Source organism: Bombina bombina, chromosome 1, assembly GCF_027579735.1.
Source record: "Bombina bombina isolate aBomBom1 chromosome 1, aBomBom1.pri, whole genome shotgun sequence".
NCBI classification, from domain to species: domain Eukaryota; kingdom Metazoa; phylum Chordata; class Amphibia; order Anura; family Bombinatoridae; genus Bombina; species Bombina bombina.
In genome coordinates, this window is record NC_069499.1 from 403155140 (window position 1) to 403173122 (window position 17983).

The window sequence follows — 17983 nt, forward strand, 5'->3', positions numbered from 1 at the left end:
ATGAAGTTTGCAATGCAAAATTGTATTCACTGATTGTTGATGAACACACTGATATCTCAGTGAGCAAGATGCTAATAGTTTACTTTAAATACAGAATGGCATCTACTACAACTTACAAAACAGTGTTTAGTGGAATAGTAAAACTAATAGCTGGCAATGCAGAAACTATTACCTCTGCAATTACCAACTTCTACAGTACCTATGAGTTAGATTTAAAGAAAATGATTATGTGTACCTCTGATGGTGCTTCTATAATGTTGGGCAAGAATAATGGTGTTGCAACACAGCTTAAGAAATATGTTCCACACTTGATTGAACAACATTGCGTTGCCCACCGTGAAGATTTGGACATAGGTGATGCCTGGAAACAAGTGCCTTTAATAAAAGAAATTGAAACTTTAATGAGAACTGTCTAGGGAAGGTTCTGCTGATCTTCAATAAGAAAAGGAAAATTACATAAAATTGCCTCAGTTGCCCAGTGTGATGTAGTATCATTTAAACCAATTAACAAAGTATGATGGCTGTCAAAGCATTTTGCTCTTGCTGCACCAATGCGCAATTATTATCCGCTTTTTAAGTATTTTGAACACGAAAAAGAGGAGAATGATCTAATTGCACAATACTGCTTCAAGAAGATGTCTGACCACAACTACCACATTTCTATGGCTGTGTTAAATTATATTTTTTGTGATCTTGCAAACTTGTGGAAGTCCTTGCAGAAAAGTATTTTTTTCTACCATAGAAGCAATACAGCTTGCAATGGCCAAGATTTAGAAAATAAACGATCAGTACCTTAGTGAAGCAGTGTATTGGAGTAGCACAGGGAGGAAACCAATTTGCCTATATAATAAAGAAACACCAGTCAACCAACAACCTGTTTTGCAGGTTATTTCCCCTCTTTGTGAGCATATGAGAAAAAGATTCCCTGAAAATGAATTAAAAGAATGGGAATGTTTTGAATTTGGTGTGATGTTCCCTGATGCCAAAACACTGAGTTTCAACTTTGGAATAGAAAAAGTAGAAAGGCTTGTTGAAAAATACAAGTTTGTGTCAAAATTTGAAGATAGAGAAGGTGTGGCTAATATTATTGATTCTTTTGTTAGCCAATATAATGATTATAAATATTTAGTCATAGAGACAATAAAATCTGGAACATTTAAAACATTTCAAGACCTGGTCAAGTTCACTTTTCAAAATGATGCTGATCACAGTATGGTATCTCAGCTTGTGGATATATGTGCAACATTTAAGGCATCCAGTGCAGATTGTGAAAGGGGATTCAGCCTTATGAATAATCTTAAAATCAAATTGAGGAACAGAATACAAGAGAAACATCTTGATATGTTGATGTTTATGAAGTCGTATCATCTTCACTGTGACTCTGTTAACCTTGATAAAGTGTACATGCACTGGAGAAGTTCCAAAGACAAAAGAGAGTACAGCACAGAAGAGGAGTTGGGTAGAAGAAGATGATAAGGATGGCATCAACACAGAACCTGAGGAATCAATGTGGCACTTAGGCTTTGTTTCCTGTGTCACTAGAGAAACTGTACCACACTCTAGCCCTGTCTACACCACACACAAGCACTTTTCTAGCAGACTGATAGTACAAACCTAGTAAAGAATCTTTCAAATGTTAAACTAATTTTTTTTAATATGCATGAGTAAAAAATGTGTTATTATTAAGTATATTGGGTATTTGCTGTTATGGATCAGAAACAGAACTACATTAAAATAATTTCACAAAACATAATTCAAGACATTCTGTGTTTTATTTTGGTATCGTTTTGGTGGCTGATAATATATTAATAACATGATAACTGGTTAAAATTTACTCTAAGGTTAAATATTTTAGCTATTCTTCTCTACTCGCTCAGTACTGCACTCAGTACTGAGTACACAGTATTAAAGGGACATAATACTCATATGCTAAATCACTTGAAACTGATGCAGTATAACTGTAAAACGCTGACAGGAAAATATTACCTGAGCATCTCTATGTTAAAAAGGAAGATATTTTACCTCACAATCTCCTCAGCTCAGCAGAGTAAGTTCTGTGTAAAACGTTATACTCAGCTGCTGCTCAGCTGCTGCTCAGCTGCAGGTAAAAAAAAAAAAGAAATGAACAGCAACTAATCAGCATCAGCAGTGCTGAGGTCATGAACTCTTTTACTGTGATCTCATGAAATTTCACTTAACTCTCATGAGATTTCATTGTAAACTTCCTTACACTGAATAGAGAAATAAGATGAGTGTGCACGAATGTTCGCTCCTTCTGCTGTCCCGGGACAGACATACTAATTTGCTGCTTAGAAGACCTTTACAATGGGATGTGGCTACTGAGAAACTTTTGAGGTAAAATATCTTTCTTTTTTACATAGAGATGTTCAGGGGATATTTTCTAGTCAGCTTTTTACAGCTATGCTGCATCACTTTCAAGTGTTTAAACATTTGGGTATTATGGCCCTTTAAATCCGCACACAGAAAAAAAATTAGAGGAACATTGCGTCACATGAAAAGAAAAAAAATAATTTATTAAAACATTAAATGGCATTTTATTTGGATGGATAAGCTAAATATAATTGCATTAAACACCTTTTTATTAGAACTATTACAGCAATACGGAATAAATTAAGTTTTACTGATTGTCATTCCTCTGGTTTTTCAGGGAGGCAAACTTAAATATTGTGTACATGGCATCTAATACAGTCTGATTATTAGTTTAAGTTTTGGTAGATTCACAAAAAATCCTCTCTTGCTTCTCCAACCTCGTCAGACCTATATTATTCTTCTGTGTGCTTTCATAGAAATGGGGATCTTTGTTCACTACACTGTCAGAAAAAAGGGTACGTTTGGGGTCCATTTGTGAACACTGAGGGTACAACTGCTGTGGTTGTACCCTCAATGGATCATAATTACACCTTAAGGAACTAATATGTACCATTTAGCAGTAAATAAGGTACAATATGTTTCCAACTGTCAAAGGGTCCATGTCTGTACCATTTAATCCCCCCACAAAGGTACAATCACTTGTGTGAATAAAAGGTTGAGGGGGTGGGTGCATCAAGGCTGCTAAACCCTGCAAGTCCATATCATTTGTACAGCTCAATTATTCCTATTCACATAACTGTGACCCAAAATGAATGCAACATACATGTTGTACAGCAAAATAATTATGTTCAATTGTTGTTGGTAATATGCAAGAAGTGGGCAAAGCAAAAAAAAAATACTTAAAGGGACAGTCTACACCAGAATTGTTATTGTTTAAAAAGATGGATAATCCCTTTATTACCCATTCCCCAGTTTTGCATAATCAACACAGTTCTATTAATATACTTTATATCTCTGTGATTACCTTGTATCTAAGCCTCTGCAGACTGCCCCCTTATCGCAGTGCTTTTGACAGGCATGCAGTTTAGCCAATCAGTGCAGACTCCTAAATAACTACATGGGAGTGAGCATATTGTTATCTATATGACACACATGAACTGTCTAACTGTGAAAAACTTTCAGAATGCTCTGAGCTAAGAGGCGGTTTTCAATGGTTCAATGGTGAAATCAGTTTGAGCTTAGCTAGGTTTAGATTTTCAAAAATATCACCAAGGGAACAAAGCATATTTAGTGATAAAAGTCAATTGGAAAGTTGTTTAAATTGTTATGCCCTATCTGAATCATGAAAGTTTTATTTTGACTAGACTGTCCCTTTAATAACCAATATATTTAATGATACTGTGTTGCTGGTTCTAAATAGCAAACAAGCACTTAACATTTTAATGTTTATATTTAGAGCATCAATATGTTAACTCTTAAACATAAAGCAAATGTATTAACTAAAAGTACAAAGAAAAAAAAATGTTTAAACTCTATAAAATAAACAAGAGCTGTTTAAGAACCAGTTTTTTTTAAAAAAAATAAATAAAATTGTAACTGTTCCCCACTCACATACATGGACATTGTGTGAGAGCCATAGCGCCATCTGTTGGTTGAAATTTCCTTGACATGTGTAACACAGCTCCATCTATTGGTAGCAGGTTCATCACCAAAGTGTGTACTAGGAAAATAGACTCATTTGCATATAGTTTGCATACAGCGACAATTCAATGTATGGTTGTGAGTTTTATAGTTTATCCCTCCCCTGAATCCCCCTTCTTTTCGTTACAGTTATATTTTATTATTACGTTGTTTTCTATATGTTTTCTATATACAGTATTTATGTTTTATGTGGCATGTCACCCTAAATTAAATGAGGTGTTTTTAGAGTCTAGTACAGAGTGATATAAAACACATAGTGTACTTCTTTTTGGAGCTGGTTATTTAGCCTGGCTATTTCAGGTGGTTCTGTAGCAGTCTTTTATTAAAGCTGCAGTGTAGCTAATGTAATACTGCCTGAAAAAGTACATATTAATTGAATGCATATTTGAATGTTATATGCTAAATTTAATGAAACAGTGTTTGTAATATACTGTGTTGAGTACAAATTTGCCATCATGAGGTACAAAGGGCTTGTCACTGGGGCAGTACCCTTAAAAGGCCATATTTGCACCATTTTTTATGGGTACAATATGGTACCATAGGACTGAGGTCCAATCTAGTCACCAATGGTACATATTTGCCTTTGAAAGGTACAATCTGCAAGGGTACCAATTTGTACCAATTTTAAAGGGTACAGCAGGTGTACCTTTGAGGGTACTGCCCCAGTGACAAGCTGTTGTACCCCTAAAGGTACAATTTTTGCACATTTTTTCTGACAGTGTATACAAATGGGCTCAAATTATATGATGCTTGGAGAGACTGAATAGGTTGAGAATACTGAGCATCCAGTGCAAGCTGATGTATGGGACTAAAAGCCCAATATATCATTATTATTTTTTAATTTCTAACTATCCCCTACACAACATGTTATTTCAAAGATAGAGGTTTAAATAAAAATATCCCAAATTAAACTAATATATATTGGTATTGTCAGCATGCACTTAATGAAAACTGATTTATCTCAATTCCTTCTCTGCCACTGCAAAAGATAAATAGAAGGATCTAAAGGAATAGAAAATCGAAAGAGATTAAACAGAACAAAGGGAAAAGGGGATTAGAATGGCAAGGATAAATCCATTGAACAATACAATTAATAGACTTGGTGTTTCAACTTTTATTGTTTAGAGAACTCTTATTTTACTTTAATAAAATAGTCAATACTGAATAAATAAGTATTTTGCTATCACCTTTTTTGTGTATTTTGTATATACTTATTGGGGTCCAGGGCGGTGACCTGCAATTATCTGCCTTGGGTGCTGGAACATTGTTTTTTTTTTAGTTTTTTTAAAAATAAAATACACGTCATGTTAACATCATGATCTAATGAATTATATTGGCGTCTTGATCTTGATGTAGATCTTGATATATATCATATCAAGATCTAATTCATTATATAGATTACCATTTCTTGTTCATCCGGTATTTTATTTTTATAAACTATCAAACTATCAGCAACTGTAAAAACAACTGTGTTCATTTTCTTAATTGCAACAATTGAATATTTATGGACATGTGTATGCTGTGAAGATGCTGGATGATTTCCCCCAGGGCCCTTGTTCAATAACGAGAATTAGAAGGAAGGGCTAATGATAGAATCTGTGGATTTAAGCATTATGATGACTACACATACTACACTGAGAAGTATTCAGAAGAAGACTGGGTATATATTTTAAACTATTGTTAGAAGCAATCACAAGATACTCTGCATTGCACAGATACATCCTGCAGCCTAAGCAGGCAATGCAGTATGAAAAAGGAATAATTGACATTAGCAATTTATATTTAAATACTTACCAGTTCACTGTGTCAATCTTTGCAAATATTTATATAAATAAGCAATAAATATTCTTTTCTGGGTAGTTATAACTTAAATAAAGAGCAGAACATTTGTGATGACATTCTATGAAGAATATGACAATATTTAGATTACAATAAGAGGGTCTTTGATCCAAAATATTAAATAGTAGTAGCAGTAGCAGCTCTATCAGAAGCAATAGAAGAAAATAAAAAAGATTCTGTACATTCTGTAAATCACAATAAAATGTCACTATAGGCTCTGTTGAATTGAGGAATGTGTACATTTCTGGAAATGAAGGTGTTATGTAACATTTATTATACTTGTATTGCTTTTAAGTTTTGTATAGAAATATCTACCAGACAAAACCTTACAGAAGAAATGCTACAATGCTACAATGCATGATATAGAAGAGATAATGCTTAATCCTGCAGTTAATTTGCAGTTAGGGTTGGCAGCTTTCTTTCCCAGGACACCCAGTGTGATTATGGGAGGTTGTGATCAGAGCCAATGGTCCTGCAGCCACTGTCATCTATATGCCCATATCAGATGTCAGATCAGAGCCCATTATCTGCAGCCACTGTCATCTATATGCCCATATCAGATGTCAGATCAGAGCCCATTATCTGCAGCTCCTGTCATCTATATGCGCATATGAGATGTCAGATCAGAGCCCATTATCTGCAGCTCCTGTCATCTATATGCCCATATCAGATGTCAGATCAGAGCCCATTATCTGCAGCCACTGTCATCTATATGCCCATATCAGATGTCAGATCAGAGCCCATTATCTGCAGCTCCTGTCATCTATATGCGCATATGAGATGTCAGATCAGAGCCCATTATCTGCAGCTCCTGTCATCTATATGCCCATATCAGATGTCAGATCAGAGCCCATTATCTGCAGCCACTGTCATCTATATGCCCATATCAGATGTCAGATCAGAGCCCATTATCTGCAGCTCCTGTCATCTATATGCCCATATGAGATGTCAGATCAGAGCCCATTATCTGCAGCTCCTGTCATCTATATGCCCATATCAGATGTCAGATCAGAGCCCATTATCTGCAGCCACTGTTATCTATATGCCCATATCAGATGTCAGATCAGAGCCCATTATCTGCAGCCACTGTCATCTATATGCCCATATCAGATGTCAGATCAGAGCCCATTATCTGCAGCTCCTGTCATCTATATGCCCATATCAGATGTCAGATCAGAGCCCATTATCTGCAGCCACTGTCATCTATATGCCCATATCAGATGTCAGATCAGAGCCCATTATCTGCAGCTCCTGTCATCTATATGCCCATATGAGATGTCAGATCAGAGCCCATTATCTGCAGCTCCTGTCATCTATATGCCCATATCAGATGTCAGATCAGAGCCCATTATCTGCAGCCACTGTCAAGCATATGCTTACATTAGACCTTAATCAGTTAAATTGGCATTGTACTTAAAAATGTTCTACCATCATAATTAGCTTTAGTAGGGAGTACCTATTAATCAATGGAAAATATCAGAAATATCTGTCAGCTTTGTGCATAAAAACAATTAAGCTTTAGAAGGGAGTACCTATCAATTAATGGAAATTATCAAGAACTGTCTGATAGCTTTGGGCATAAAAACAAAGAAAAAAAGAGAGATTCTGATCTTTCATCTGTTTTCCTTTAAAATATCCAATTTTAATACATATATTTTACTGGACAGGCATCTGAAGTACTTTACTATATACAGTATATATATATATATAACTATAAACTTACACGACCTTGTATATTGTATCAAAGTAATAGTGTAGTAGTAGTGTACACATTATTATTTTTAATATTTCAGGTGTCGTCAAAGTGGACTATGGAGACATTTCAGACAGAAAAGCACTGAGAGAAAAACTTAAGTGTAAACCTTTTTCTTGGTATTTGGAAAACATATATCCAGACTCCCAGATTCCCAGACGTTACTACTCACTTGGTGAGGTAAGATTTACCTATATACTTGAATCATACGTGAGTATTAGACATGTTTAGATGTTTGCAAGGAGCTTGCTAAACCTTTTTTTCCCAGCTCAGGTCTCAGCAGGAAAAGGCTTTTTTATTCATACTTTGATCTTTTTATTGGATTTTATTAAAGTTGGAAATCACTGTTTTCAATGCTTCAGGTGTTTTCTGAATTAAATCTCCAATTTCTTCAATTAACCCTGTGAGTATGCTCCTTTTAGTGCAAGCTGTTTGCTAAGCTATATTGCAATATTGTTGGCCTTTTCTTCTGAGGTTTTCTGCTGAGACCTGAGGTGGGAGAAAGAGGTTTGGCAAGCTCCTTGTGAAAGATTGTGCCACCATCTAAAAAACTGTTCTGTGCAGAAGGGGGAGGAGTAACCCGGGGCTGGCAGCATCTTGAAATACAAGGGAAGTCATTGTGATTGTTAATGTTCTGTGTTTTAACTTATAATCTGTCTTGTTGATGTTTAAATGTTCAATTGTAAATGTAAATATTTTAATCATTTGGGATATATTTGTTTCCCCTTTTGAGAGCTGTTATGTGCTAAGTGCAAGCAAATGTTGAAATGTGCTTGTATCAAGTCATGATTTACAAAAGGAGTGAAGCACTTTTTCTGCTTTTCTAAATTTTTATAAGCTATGATTAAGGCAGTATACACCAAAACGTGTCAGATCCTATCCAGTTTGTGCTGTATGTATTTTACCATGGGCTACTAGCCCCAATAAATATCTGGTTTTAACATTTGTGCGGACTCCATATTTAAACATTTGGGGGTCGATTTATTAAGCAGCGAATGCTGCATCAAAGCCCCATTGTTTCTGGTCCAGAAGTTAAGAAGCAACTTCTCCACCACCTTTTAGCTGGCAGATTGAAATCATCTTGATCTGATCGGGATGATTGATGTCCCCTGCTAGCCGCCGATTGGCCACCAGTGAACGGGGGGGCAGCACTACACAAGCATTTCACTAGAAACCATTAATAAATCTACCCCTTGGTATGCTTTTGGTTTGGTTCTGCTGCTGATGCTTTGTGGTATTTGTGCTGCGGAATCTGTTGGTGCTCTACAAATAGCCGATCATAATAATAATAATAATTTTGTGGTTTATAACTCTGAAATAGATAGATAGACAGACATGCAGATAGACAGACACTATTATTAGACAATGGGGGATATATATCAAGCCGTCAACTGCAAATACGCTGGAATTCCACAGCATAATTGTTGTGAGCTTCATCTGACCTAGTTATCAAAGCCTACAGACTGGCAAAAGTTGACAATTGTGACGTAACGTATGATCCGCCGGTCTCAATCCGACGCAGATCGATGCTTACGTCATTACAGATGTTCTGAATACACATTCGGCTCTATTTGACACCTTTTCCCATTTATCAAATTTCTAACAGGTACACTTGTGGCTATTCCGGCCCAGCGTACCTTGTTTTCAATCCGACACCCTGGAGGCTGCGGATGACATATAAATCAATGGGAGTCTGAAAGCAGCGAAAGCTTAAGTTCGATGCTGCCAGATATCCCATTGATTTATATGGTTGTGAACAAGTAACGTTTACACCTAAACCCTAACATAAGCCCCGAATCTAAACACCCATAATCTGCCACCCTGACATCACCACCACCTGCATAATGTTATTAACCCCTATTCCGCTGCTCCCAGATCCCACCGCAACCTAAATAAAGTTATCAACCCTTATCCCGCTGCTCCGGGACCCTGCCACCACTAAATAAATGTATTAACCCCTACACCTCTGGCCTCCCACACCACTACCAATAACTAAACCTATTAAACCCTAAACCGCCAGCCCCCCACATCACCATAAACTAAATGAAGCTATTAACCTAAACCTAACAAGCCGCTAACTTTAAATTAAAATTACAACATCCCTATCTTAAAATAAATTTAAACGTACCTGTAGAATTAAAATAAACTATTTTTAAACTATTAATTAACCTACCCTTACTATTATACTACAATTAAATTTAACTACCAATTAAATTAATTAAATTACATATTAAAAAACCCTAACCCTACTCAAATTATTTAAATCTACTATTAAACATTATTAAAAATTACTAAATTACCAATAAAAATAAACGCTAAGTTACAAAAAATAAAAAAACACTAAATTACGAGAAAAAAAACAACCACATTATCAAAAATAAAAAAAATTACACTTAATCTAATAGCAGAAAAAAGGAGGGCCCAATGGCACTACTGAGTAATAAAAGGAACTCAATATATAGTCATAATATGAACGGGGGTATAATGTTTACCTGCCATTCATGGAAAATGATAATAATATACAGTGGGTGCTGTGTACTAGTAACAATTGAGACAAAAGGAGGTACAAGACCACCAAGAATATGAACACATAGATAGCACTCAAAATCCCTTGCTGAGAACTAGATTTGGAAAGCCATTAGAGGTGGACGTTACAAGGAAACAAATTATTTTAAAATTTAAATTTTATTTGGGCATAGTTAAAAAAAATGGAAAACAAGACAATTAATTAAAACCACAGGAATTACTTCTAATTTAAATTAAGTTAGGATGGCGGAAATAAGGATATCCAAATAAGTTACATTGGATTGAGGTGCTAAGTTTACTTATAAGAGATGTGTATAAAATAGTAACCGATCTTCTGTAGAAGACCTAGGATGTGGATGTTAATCCATAGTCTTCAAGGAGACAATTTAGGTAATATTCTCTACAAAGTTAGAGGGATCTAAGTAATTAGATTATATCAAATTCAATCTAAGAGTGTGGATAAGGCATATATAGATATAGTGATTATGGTGCACTGTGATGTACCATATACGTGCAAGATAAACCGTGTATTGTTTAGATAGAATCCAGAAAATTGGAGATGCTTATAAAATATTCTGGCTAATCCCTATTTGTAGTCCACAATACTATAGAAGGTTCAGTAGTATATATACATATTTGTACCCAACAACAAAAAATAATAATAATAATAAAAACCGTAAAGGAATGATTTTAATCATGGATCCTGATGAATGAAATAAACCTAATGCATGTTGATTTTCACTCTTTGCAGAAGAGAATTGGTTTTTATAATATGATATCTTAATTTCATCAATATAAATAGTTAAATTAACTTATATTCTAATTAGAACGTTCCAGTTAGATGATAGTGACTATTTATTAACCTCTTATATATGTTTAAATATAAACAAATTTACTAGTATTAGGTCTAATCAGGTTATAACTACAAAATTTTATTAATCCATATCTGTGCACTTTATGTTGCTGTCCGATAATGTCTGCTTGTTGCGAGTAAATTATATTATGCTTATAGAGTCACATATATTAACTCTAATGCTATACTTATTATTAGTTTTGTTCCTTTAAGATTACCATCTTAAGCTTAATCTTGGTGTGGACAGATAACCTTTATCTTTAAAATGAATAGTAGCTAAACTTATTAGCAGAAGAATTAATCTAATGGTTCATATGTACTTTATCTGTAATTGAATCACAATAACTATTACCTTGTTCTATTTTGAGATAAATCTACTGGTTTCTAAATATGTATATGAACGTACTGTGTGCGGCTGCTATTGTTTGTAAAGGGTGGAGTTACTAAATAGAGATTCAAGAGTAGGCGTCTTGATAAGTTTATCTCAAAATAGAACAAGGTAATAGTTAATTGTGATTCAATTACAGATAAAGTACATATGAACCATTAGATTCATTCTTCTGCTAATAAGTTTAGCTACTATTCGTTTTAAAGATAAAGGTTATCTGTCCACACCAAGATTAAGCTTAACATGGTAATCTGATTGGAATGAAACTAATAATAAGTATAGCATTAGAGTTAATATATGTGACTCTATAAGCATAATATAATTTACTCGCAACAAGCAGACATTATCGGACAGCAACATAAAGTGCATAGATATGGATTAATAAAATTTTGTAGTTATAACCTGATTAGACCTAATACTAGTAAATTTGTTTATATTTAAACATATATAAGAGGTTCATAAATAGTCCCTATCATCTAACTGTAACGTTCTAATTAGAATATAAGTGAATTTAACTATTTACATTGATGAAATTATGTTCAGAATTATCAGATATCCTATTATCAAAACCAATTCTCTCCTGCAAAGAGTGAAAACCAACATGCATTAGGTTTATTACATTCATCAGGATCCATGATTAAAATCATTCCTTTCCATTTTTTATTATTATTTTTTGTTGTTGGGTACAAATATGTATATATACTACTGAACCTTCTATAGTATTGTGGACTACAAATAGGGATTAGCCAGAATATTTTATAAGCATCTCCAATTTTCTGGATTCTATCTAAACAATACACGGTTTATCTTGCACGTGTATGGTACATCACAGTGCGCCATAGTCACTATATCTATATATGCCTTATCCACACTCTTAGATTGAATTTGATATAATCTAATTACCTAGATCCCTCTAACTTTGTAGAGAATATTACCTAAATTGTCTCCTTGAAGACTATGGATTAACTTCCACATCCTAGGTCTTCTACAGAAGATTGGTTACTATTTTATACACATCTCTTATAAGTAAACTTAGCACCTCAATCCAATGTAACTTATTTGGATATCCTTATTTCCGCCATCCTAACTTAATTTAAATTAGAAGTAATTCCTGTGGTGTTAATTAATTGTCTTGTTTTCCATTTTTTTTAACTATGCCCAAATAAAAGTTACATTTTAAAATAATTTGTTTCCTTGGAACGTCCACCTCTAATGGCTTTCCAAATCTAGTTCTCAGCAAGGGATTTTGAGTGCTATCTATGTGTACATATTCTTGGTGGTCTTGTACCTCCTTTTGTCTCACCTAATCTAATAGCCCTATCAAAATAAAAAAAGCCCCCCCAAAATTAAAAAAAAACCTAGCCTACAATAAACTACCAATGACCCTTAAAAGGGCCTTTTGTGGGGCATTGCCCCAAAGAGATCAGTTCTTTTACCTGTAAAAAAAATAATACAAACACCCCCAACAGTAAAACCCACCACCCAACCAACCCTTAAAAGGGCATTTAGCTCTTTTACATGCCCAGACCCTAATCTAAAAATAAAACCCACCCAAAAAAACCTTAAATAAACCTAACAGTAACCCCCCCGACGATCCACTTACAGTTATTGAAGTCCTGCTTGAAGGATACATCCAGCCGGCAAGAAGTCTTCATCCGGGCGGCCTCTTCCATCTTCATCCAGCCAGCAAAGTCCTCATCCAGGTGACAAGAAGTCATATCCAGACGACATCTTCTATCTTCATCCATCCTGAAGACATCCGGCACGGAGCTCCTCTTCATAGGATGGTTGCTGCCGAACTGGAACTTCAATGCAAGTGACATCATCCAAGATGGGGTCCCTTGCATTCCTATTGGCTGAAAGGTTCCAATTAGCCAATAGGATTTGAGCAGCTCTCAGCCTATTGGCTGTTCCAATTAGCCAATAGGACTTGAGCAGCTCTCATCCTATTGGCTATTTCAATGTTGAATGACGTCACTTGCATTGAAGTTCCAGTTTACGGCGGCAACCGAAGAGGAGCTCCACGCCGGATGTCTTCAGGATGGACCTGCTCTGCGCTGGATGGATGAAGATAGAAGATGCCGTCTGGATGAATACTTCTTGCCGCCTGGATGAGGAGTTCGCCGGCTGGATGAAGATGGAAGAAGTCACCCGGATGAAGACTTCTTGCCGGCTGGATGGATCCTTCAAGCGGAACTTCAATAACTGTAGGTGGATCATCGGGGGTTAGTGTTAAGTTTATTTAAGGTTTTTTTGGGTGGGTTTTATTTTTAGATCAGGGTCTGGGCATGTTAAAGCGCTAAATGCCCTTTTAAGGGCAATGACCATACAAATGCCCTTTTCAGGGTAATGAGGAGCTTAGGTTATTTTAGATAGTTTTTTTTATTTGGGGGGGTTGGTTCGTTGGGTGGTGGGTTCTACTGTTGGGGGTGTTTTTTTTTTTTTACAGGTAAAATAATAATATTTTTATAAATGACTTGGAGCAAGGATTAAATAGTGACATCTCTATTTTTGCAGATGATACTAAGTTAAGTAAGGTCATAAGGTCAGAGCAGGACGAACTCTCTTTACAAAGGGATTTGCTAAAAATAGAACTATGGGCAAGTGAATGGAAAATGAGATTTAATACGGAAAAATGCAAGGTTCTACATTTTGGAAGTAAAAATAAGCAGGCTACGTATTTTTTAAATGGGACAAGACTTAGCCAAACACAGGAGGAAAGGGATTTGGGAGTAGTAATAGATAACAAGCTAAAGATGGGTGCACAATGCAGGGCAGCGGCTTCAAAGGCTAATAAGATACTAGCATGTATTAAAAGAGGCATTGATTCAAGGGAGGAAAGCATAATTCTGTCATTATATAAAGCCCTGGTAAGACCTCACCTTGAGTTTGGAGTGCAGTTCTGGGGACCAATTGCTAAACAAGATATTGCAGAACTAGAAAAAGTTCAGAGAAGGGCCACAAAGCTAATAAGGGGATTGAAGAAATTAACCTATGAGGAGAGGCTAGCCAAACTGGGTCTGTTTTCTTTAGAAAAAAGGCGCTTGAGAGGTGACATGATTACTTTATATAAATATATTCAAGGCCCATATACAGAGATGGCAGAAGCTCTGTTTATTCCAAGAAAATTGTTTCTGACAAGAGGTCACAATTTAAGGTTGGAGGAAAGGAGATTTAATCTCCTGCAACGGAAACGTTTTTTCACTGTAAGAGCAATAAAATTGTGGAACTCATTACCAAAGGAGGTAGTGAATGCCAATACCATAGATACATTTAAAAATAGTCTGGATAAATTTCTGTATATAAACAAAATTCATGGATATGATTGCTAGTATTAAATGGGTCACATTTTAATGGGGTTATTTAAGCTTAACTGGAGCTTTTTGTAAGTATTTTAGATTTGTATAGGTTGAACTCGATGGACTTCAGTCTTTTTTCAACCTTATCTACTATGTTACTATGTTACTATGTTACTATGTAAAAGAGCTGATTTCTTTGGGGCAATGCCCCACAAAAGGCCCTTTTAAGGACCATTGGTAGTTTATTGTAGGCTAGGTTTTTTTAATATTTTGGGGCTTTTTTATTTGTATAGGGCTGTTAGATTAGGTGTAATTCTTTTTTATTTTTGATAATGCGTTTTTTTTCCGTAATTTTGTGTTTTTTATTTTTTGTAACTTAGCGTTTATTTTTTTTGGTAATTTAGTAATGTTTAATAATGTTTAATAGTAGATTTAAATAATTTGTGTAGGTTTAGGTTTTTTAAAAAAATCAATGGGATATCTGGCAGCATCGAACATAAGCTTTCGCTGCTTTCAGACTCCCTTGATTTCTATGGTATCCGCGGCCTCCAGGGTGGCGGATTGAAAACCAAGTACACTGGGCCGGAATAGCCACAAGCGTACCTGTTAAAAATTTGATAAATGGGAAAAGGTGTCAATTAGAGCCGAATGTGTACATCTGTAATGACCTAAGCATCGATCTTCGTCGGATTGAGACCGGCGGATTGTATGTTACGTCGCAAATGTCTTTTGCCGGTCTGTAGGCTTTGTTAACTAGGTCGGATTAAGCTTGCAACAATTACGCTGCGGAATTCCAGTGTATTTGCGGTTGACGGCTTGATAAATTTCCCCCATGAAGGGAAAAATCTAATTATACAAAACTCTATTTATGTGATCTCTTATGCTGAGAAATGTTTATTATCTATACATATCTAACACTTTTACCACACACAAGCAATAGCATATTTTGAAACAATGAAAACATTTTACAGATTTTTTATTTATATTTTTTAAAATATATTCAGTTTTATATGCAGAATTACTCTATTGATAAAATTATATTATTTGAAAAATACAACATAGATCATATTTTGGAAAAGTTTAACAAATCAGCATTATGTTTTTAATATCTAAAAAAAAATATCTCTGTTTACATAACACACTCACACAACTTTGTATTGCTTTTGAAAACAATTAGGAACATTAATACACTGAGGGTGACTTGTTGGTGGTGCCTTTGAATGTTTTGTGGGTGGAGCTTGGATAAGAAGGGCAGGGCTGCAGGCATGCTGTGGATTGGATTAAGTGCATTGTGCGGAGGGATCTGGGTGGTCTGTGGTTAGAGCTGGGACAGTTCATGGTTTCAGTCTGGAAACAGGAACATTTGCCTAAAGGTGAAGCATAAGGACAGTGGTTTAGAGCTCCCAAACCTTGACAGACTTGCAAAATGTGCGATTATTATGAGGTCTGTGATAGCAACAGATATGCAAATGAGTGTACAGTATGACATATAATGTAAACACATTTATTTAACTGCCACTTAAGGCAAGTATTGTTGTCAGGTGCTTCCATTTTTTATTTTTTTTTATAATAATTTTTATTGAGGTAAATGCAGAGACATTGTTACAGTCACAGGATAGAGTACACTTCAAGTAAAAATTGCACATTAACAGGAATTATACATTTTCAGTATACGCCAGACATAAGAACAGAGTATTAACATCCCGGCAGCTCAGGCACAATATACAGTATTTAGTGCAAGGATCAAGCAGACCCCACATTTGGGAAATGCTATTATACATATAGTTGAAGTAGAACCCTCTGGAAACAGTGTAGGGCAAGAGCCCTTGAAATGTAAGTAGCAATGCCTGTCATACACAAAAGAGAACATAAGAGATAGAACCTCATTTTTTTCCTGTTTCAATGTTTATAACCTGACATACATCCTCCATATACTACAAAGTCACTTACGGACTTCCAGTCACTTTAAAAAAAAAAAAAAAACTTGGTAGGGGGAGGACTGCACAGGCCCTTATTTGACCTTTAATAAAATAAATCGCAAACTTATATACTCCACAGATGGGCAGCACTGGAAAGAGTATAAGTGTGAGCATCTGGGGGAAACACCTATGACAGGCTAGAGAAGCTCTAAAGGAACTATTGTGCTCACCCACTGTGGAGCAATTACAGGTCAATGATAAAAAGTTATATAAAAGGGCCATTATATACATAATAAGGATGGGCAGAGACTTCCTAAATCTGCCTGAGATTGTGGAGGGTGACAAGTCACCGCTAACCCCAATAAATGAAATTAGAGGGGGGGAGAACTGATATAGTGTGTGGCCTACCCCATCTATATAGATATATTGTAGTGTGAGAAATATAAAACTTTGTATATATAATCATACACAAGGAGTGTAAATAGATACCCAAGAATAATTCAACCATAAGGTACAAAATGTCAGATGTTCAGAGTTAAATACATACATAAATGAAACGTGTAGAGTAGAATACACTCACATCCCCTATAGGTACCACTGACCTTACTGCTAATAATATACAAAGGCATACAAGGACTCAAGCATTGCTCACATTTACTATCTAATAGAACCTTGTACTACTTGAAACCCCTACATCCTAGCTAAAGCAAGTATGGGAGGCAATGCCTAAATATTAATAAGCAGCTAGACCAACATGCTAACCAAGTCTACTGATACTAGCTGTGTGTCTCTAATTCTAGCTTCAGGCCCAGGGCGATAGCAGTAAAATTTAATTTTCTCTAGATTAGCTGGTCGTGTACTTCTCCTTTTAAACCTAGAAGGCAGGCAGTAAATTACAGGTTACTTATACATAGAATAGATACTTACAAGATAGACATCACAGTGTATAGAAAGCCTATCCTGGAGAATATAACTGCCCAAGTAAAGCCTAGGTATTGCAAACAAACAGTTAGATACATAGCAGATGTCTAAAAGAAATGATATGAATATATACAGTGCATCTCTAGGTGAATATACAATGTAGTGGAGCAGGTATAAGACCATATTGCAAATCTATGTCTCAGGCCCTAGGGCCGTCATAATTAACCGCAATGAGCTGAAAGAAAGTGTACATATACTGTTACATAGAAATTGTTAACCTAGACATGGGCTCCTAGACTAATATATACAGTTAAATGTGAAAATATAGATACTAGGGTTACAGGTATGGAGTCTGCCCAACGTCACAACACATGGCTTCATAAATGCAGGATCCTCACCCAAAATGTAGTACATTACTCATTGTATACAGACTCAGTAATCTGGGACCATAAC

At 35.5% G+C, this 17983-nt stretch overlaps 1 protein-coding gene across 3 annotated transcripts in view; it reads left to right on the forward strand.

The window, feature by feature from the left end:
* The window catches only part of GALNT13 (polypeptide N-acetylgalactosaminyltransferase 13), a 766581-nt gene that overhangs the window by 518462 nt on the left and 230136 nt on the right, over positions 1–17983 (forward strand). For all 3 annotated transcript variants that reach the window (XM_053698312.1, XM_053698310.1, XM_053698311.1), the window contains exon 8: positions 7665–7804. In XM_053698312.1, the coding sequence (XP_053554287.1) occupies positions 7665–7804 (140 nt within the window). The remainder of the gene's footprint in view (positions 1–7664; positions 7805–17983) is intronic.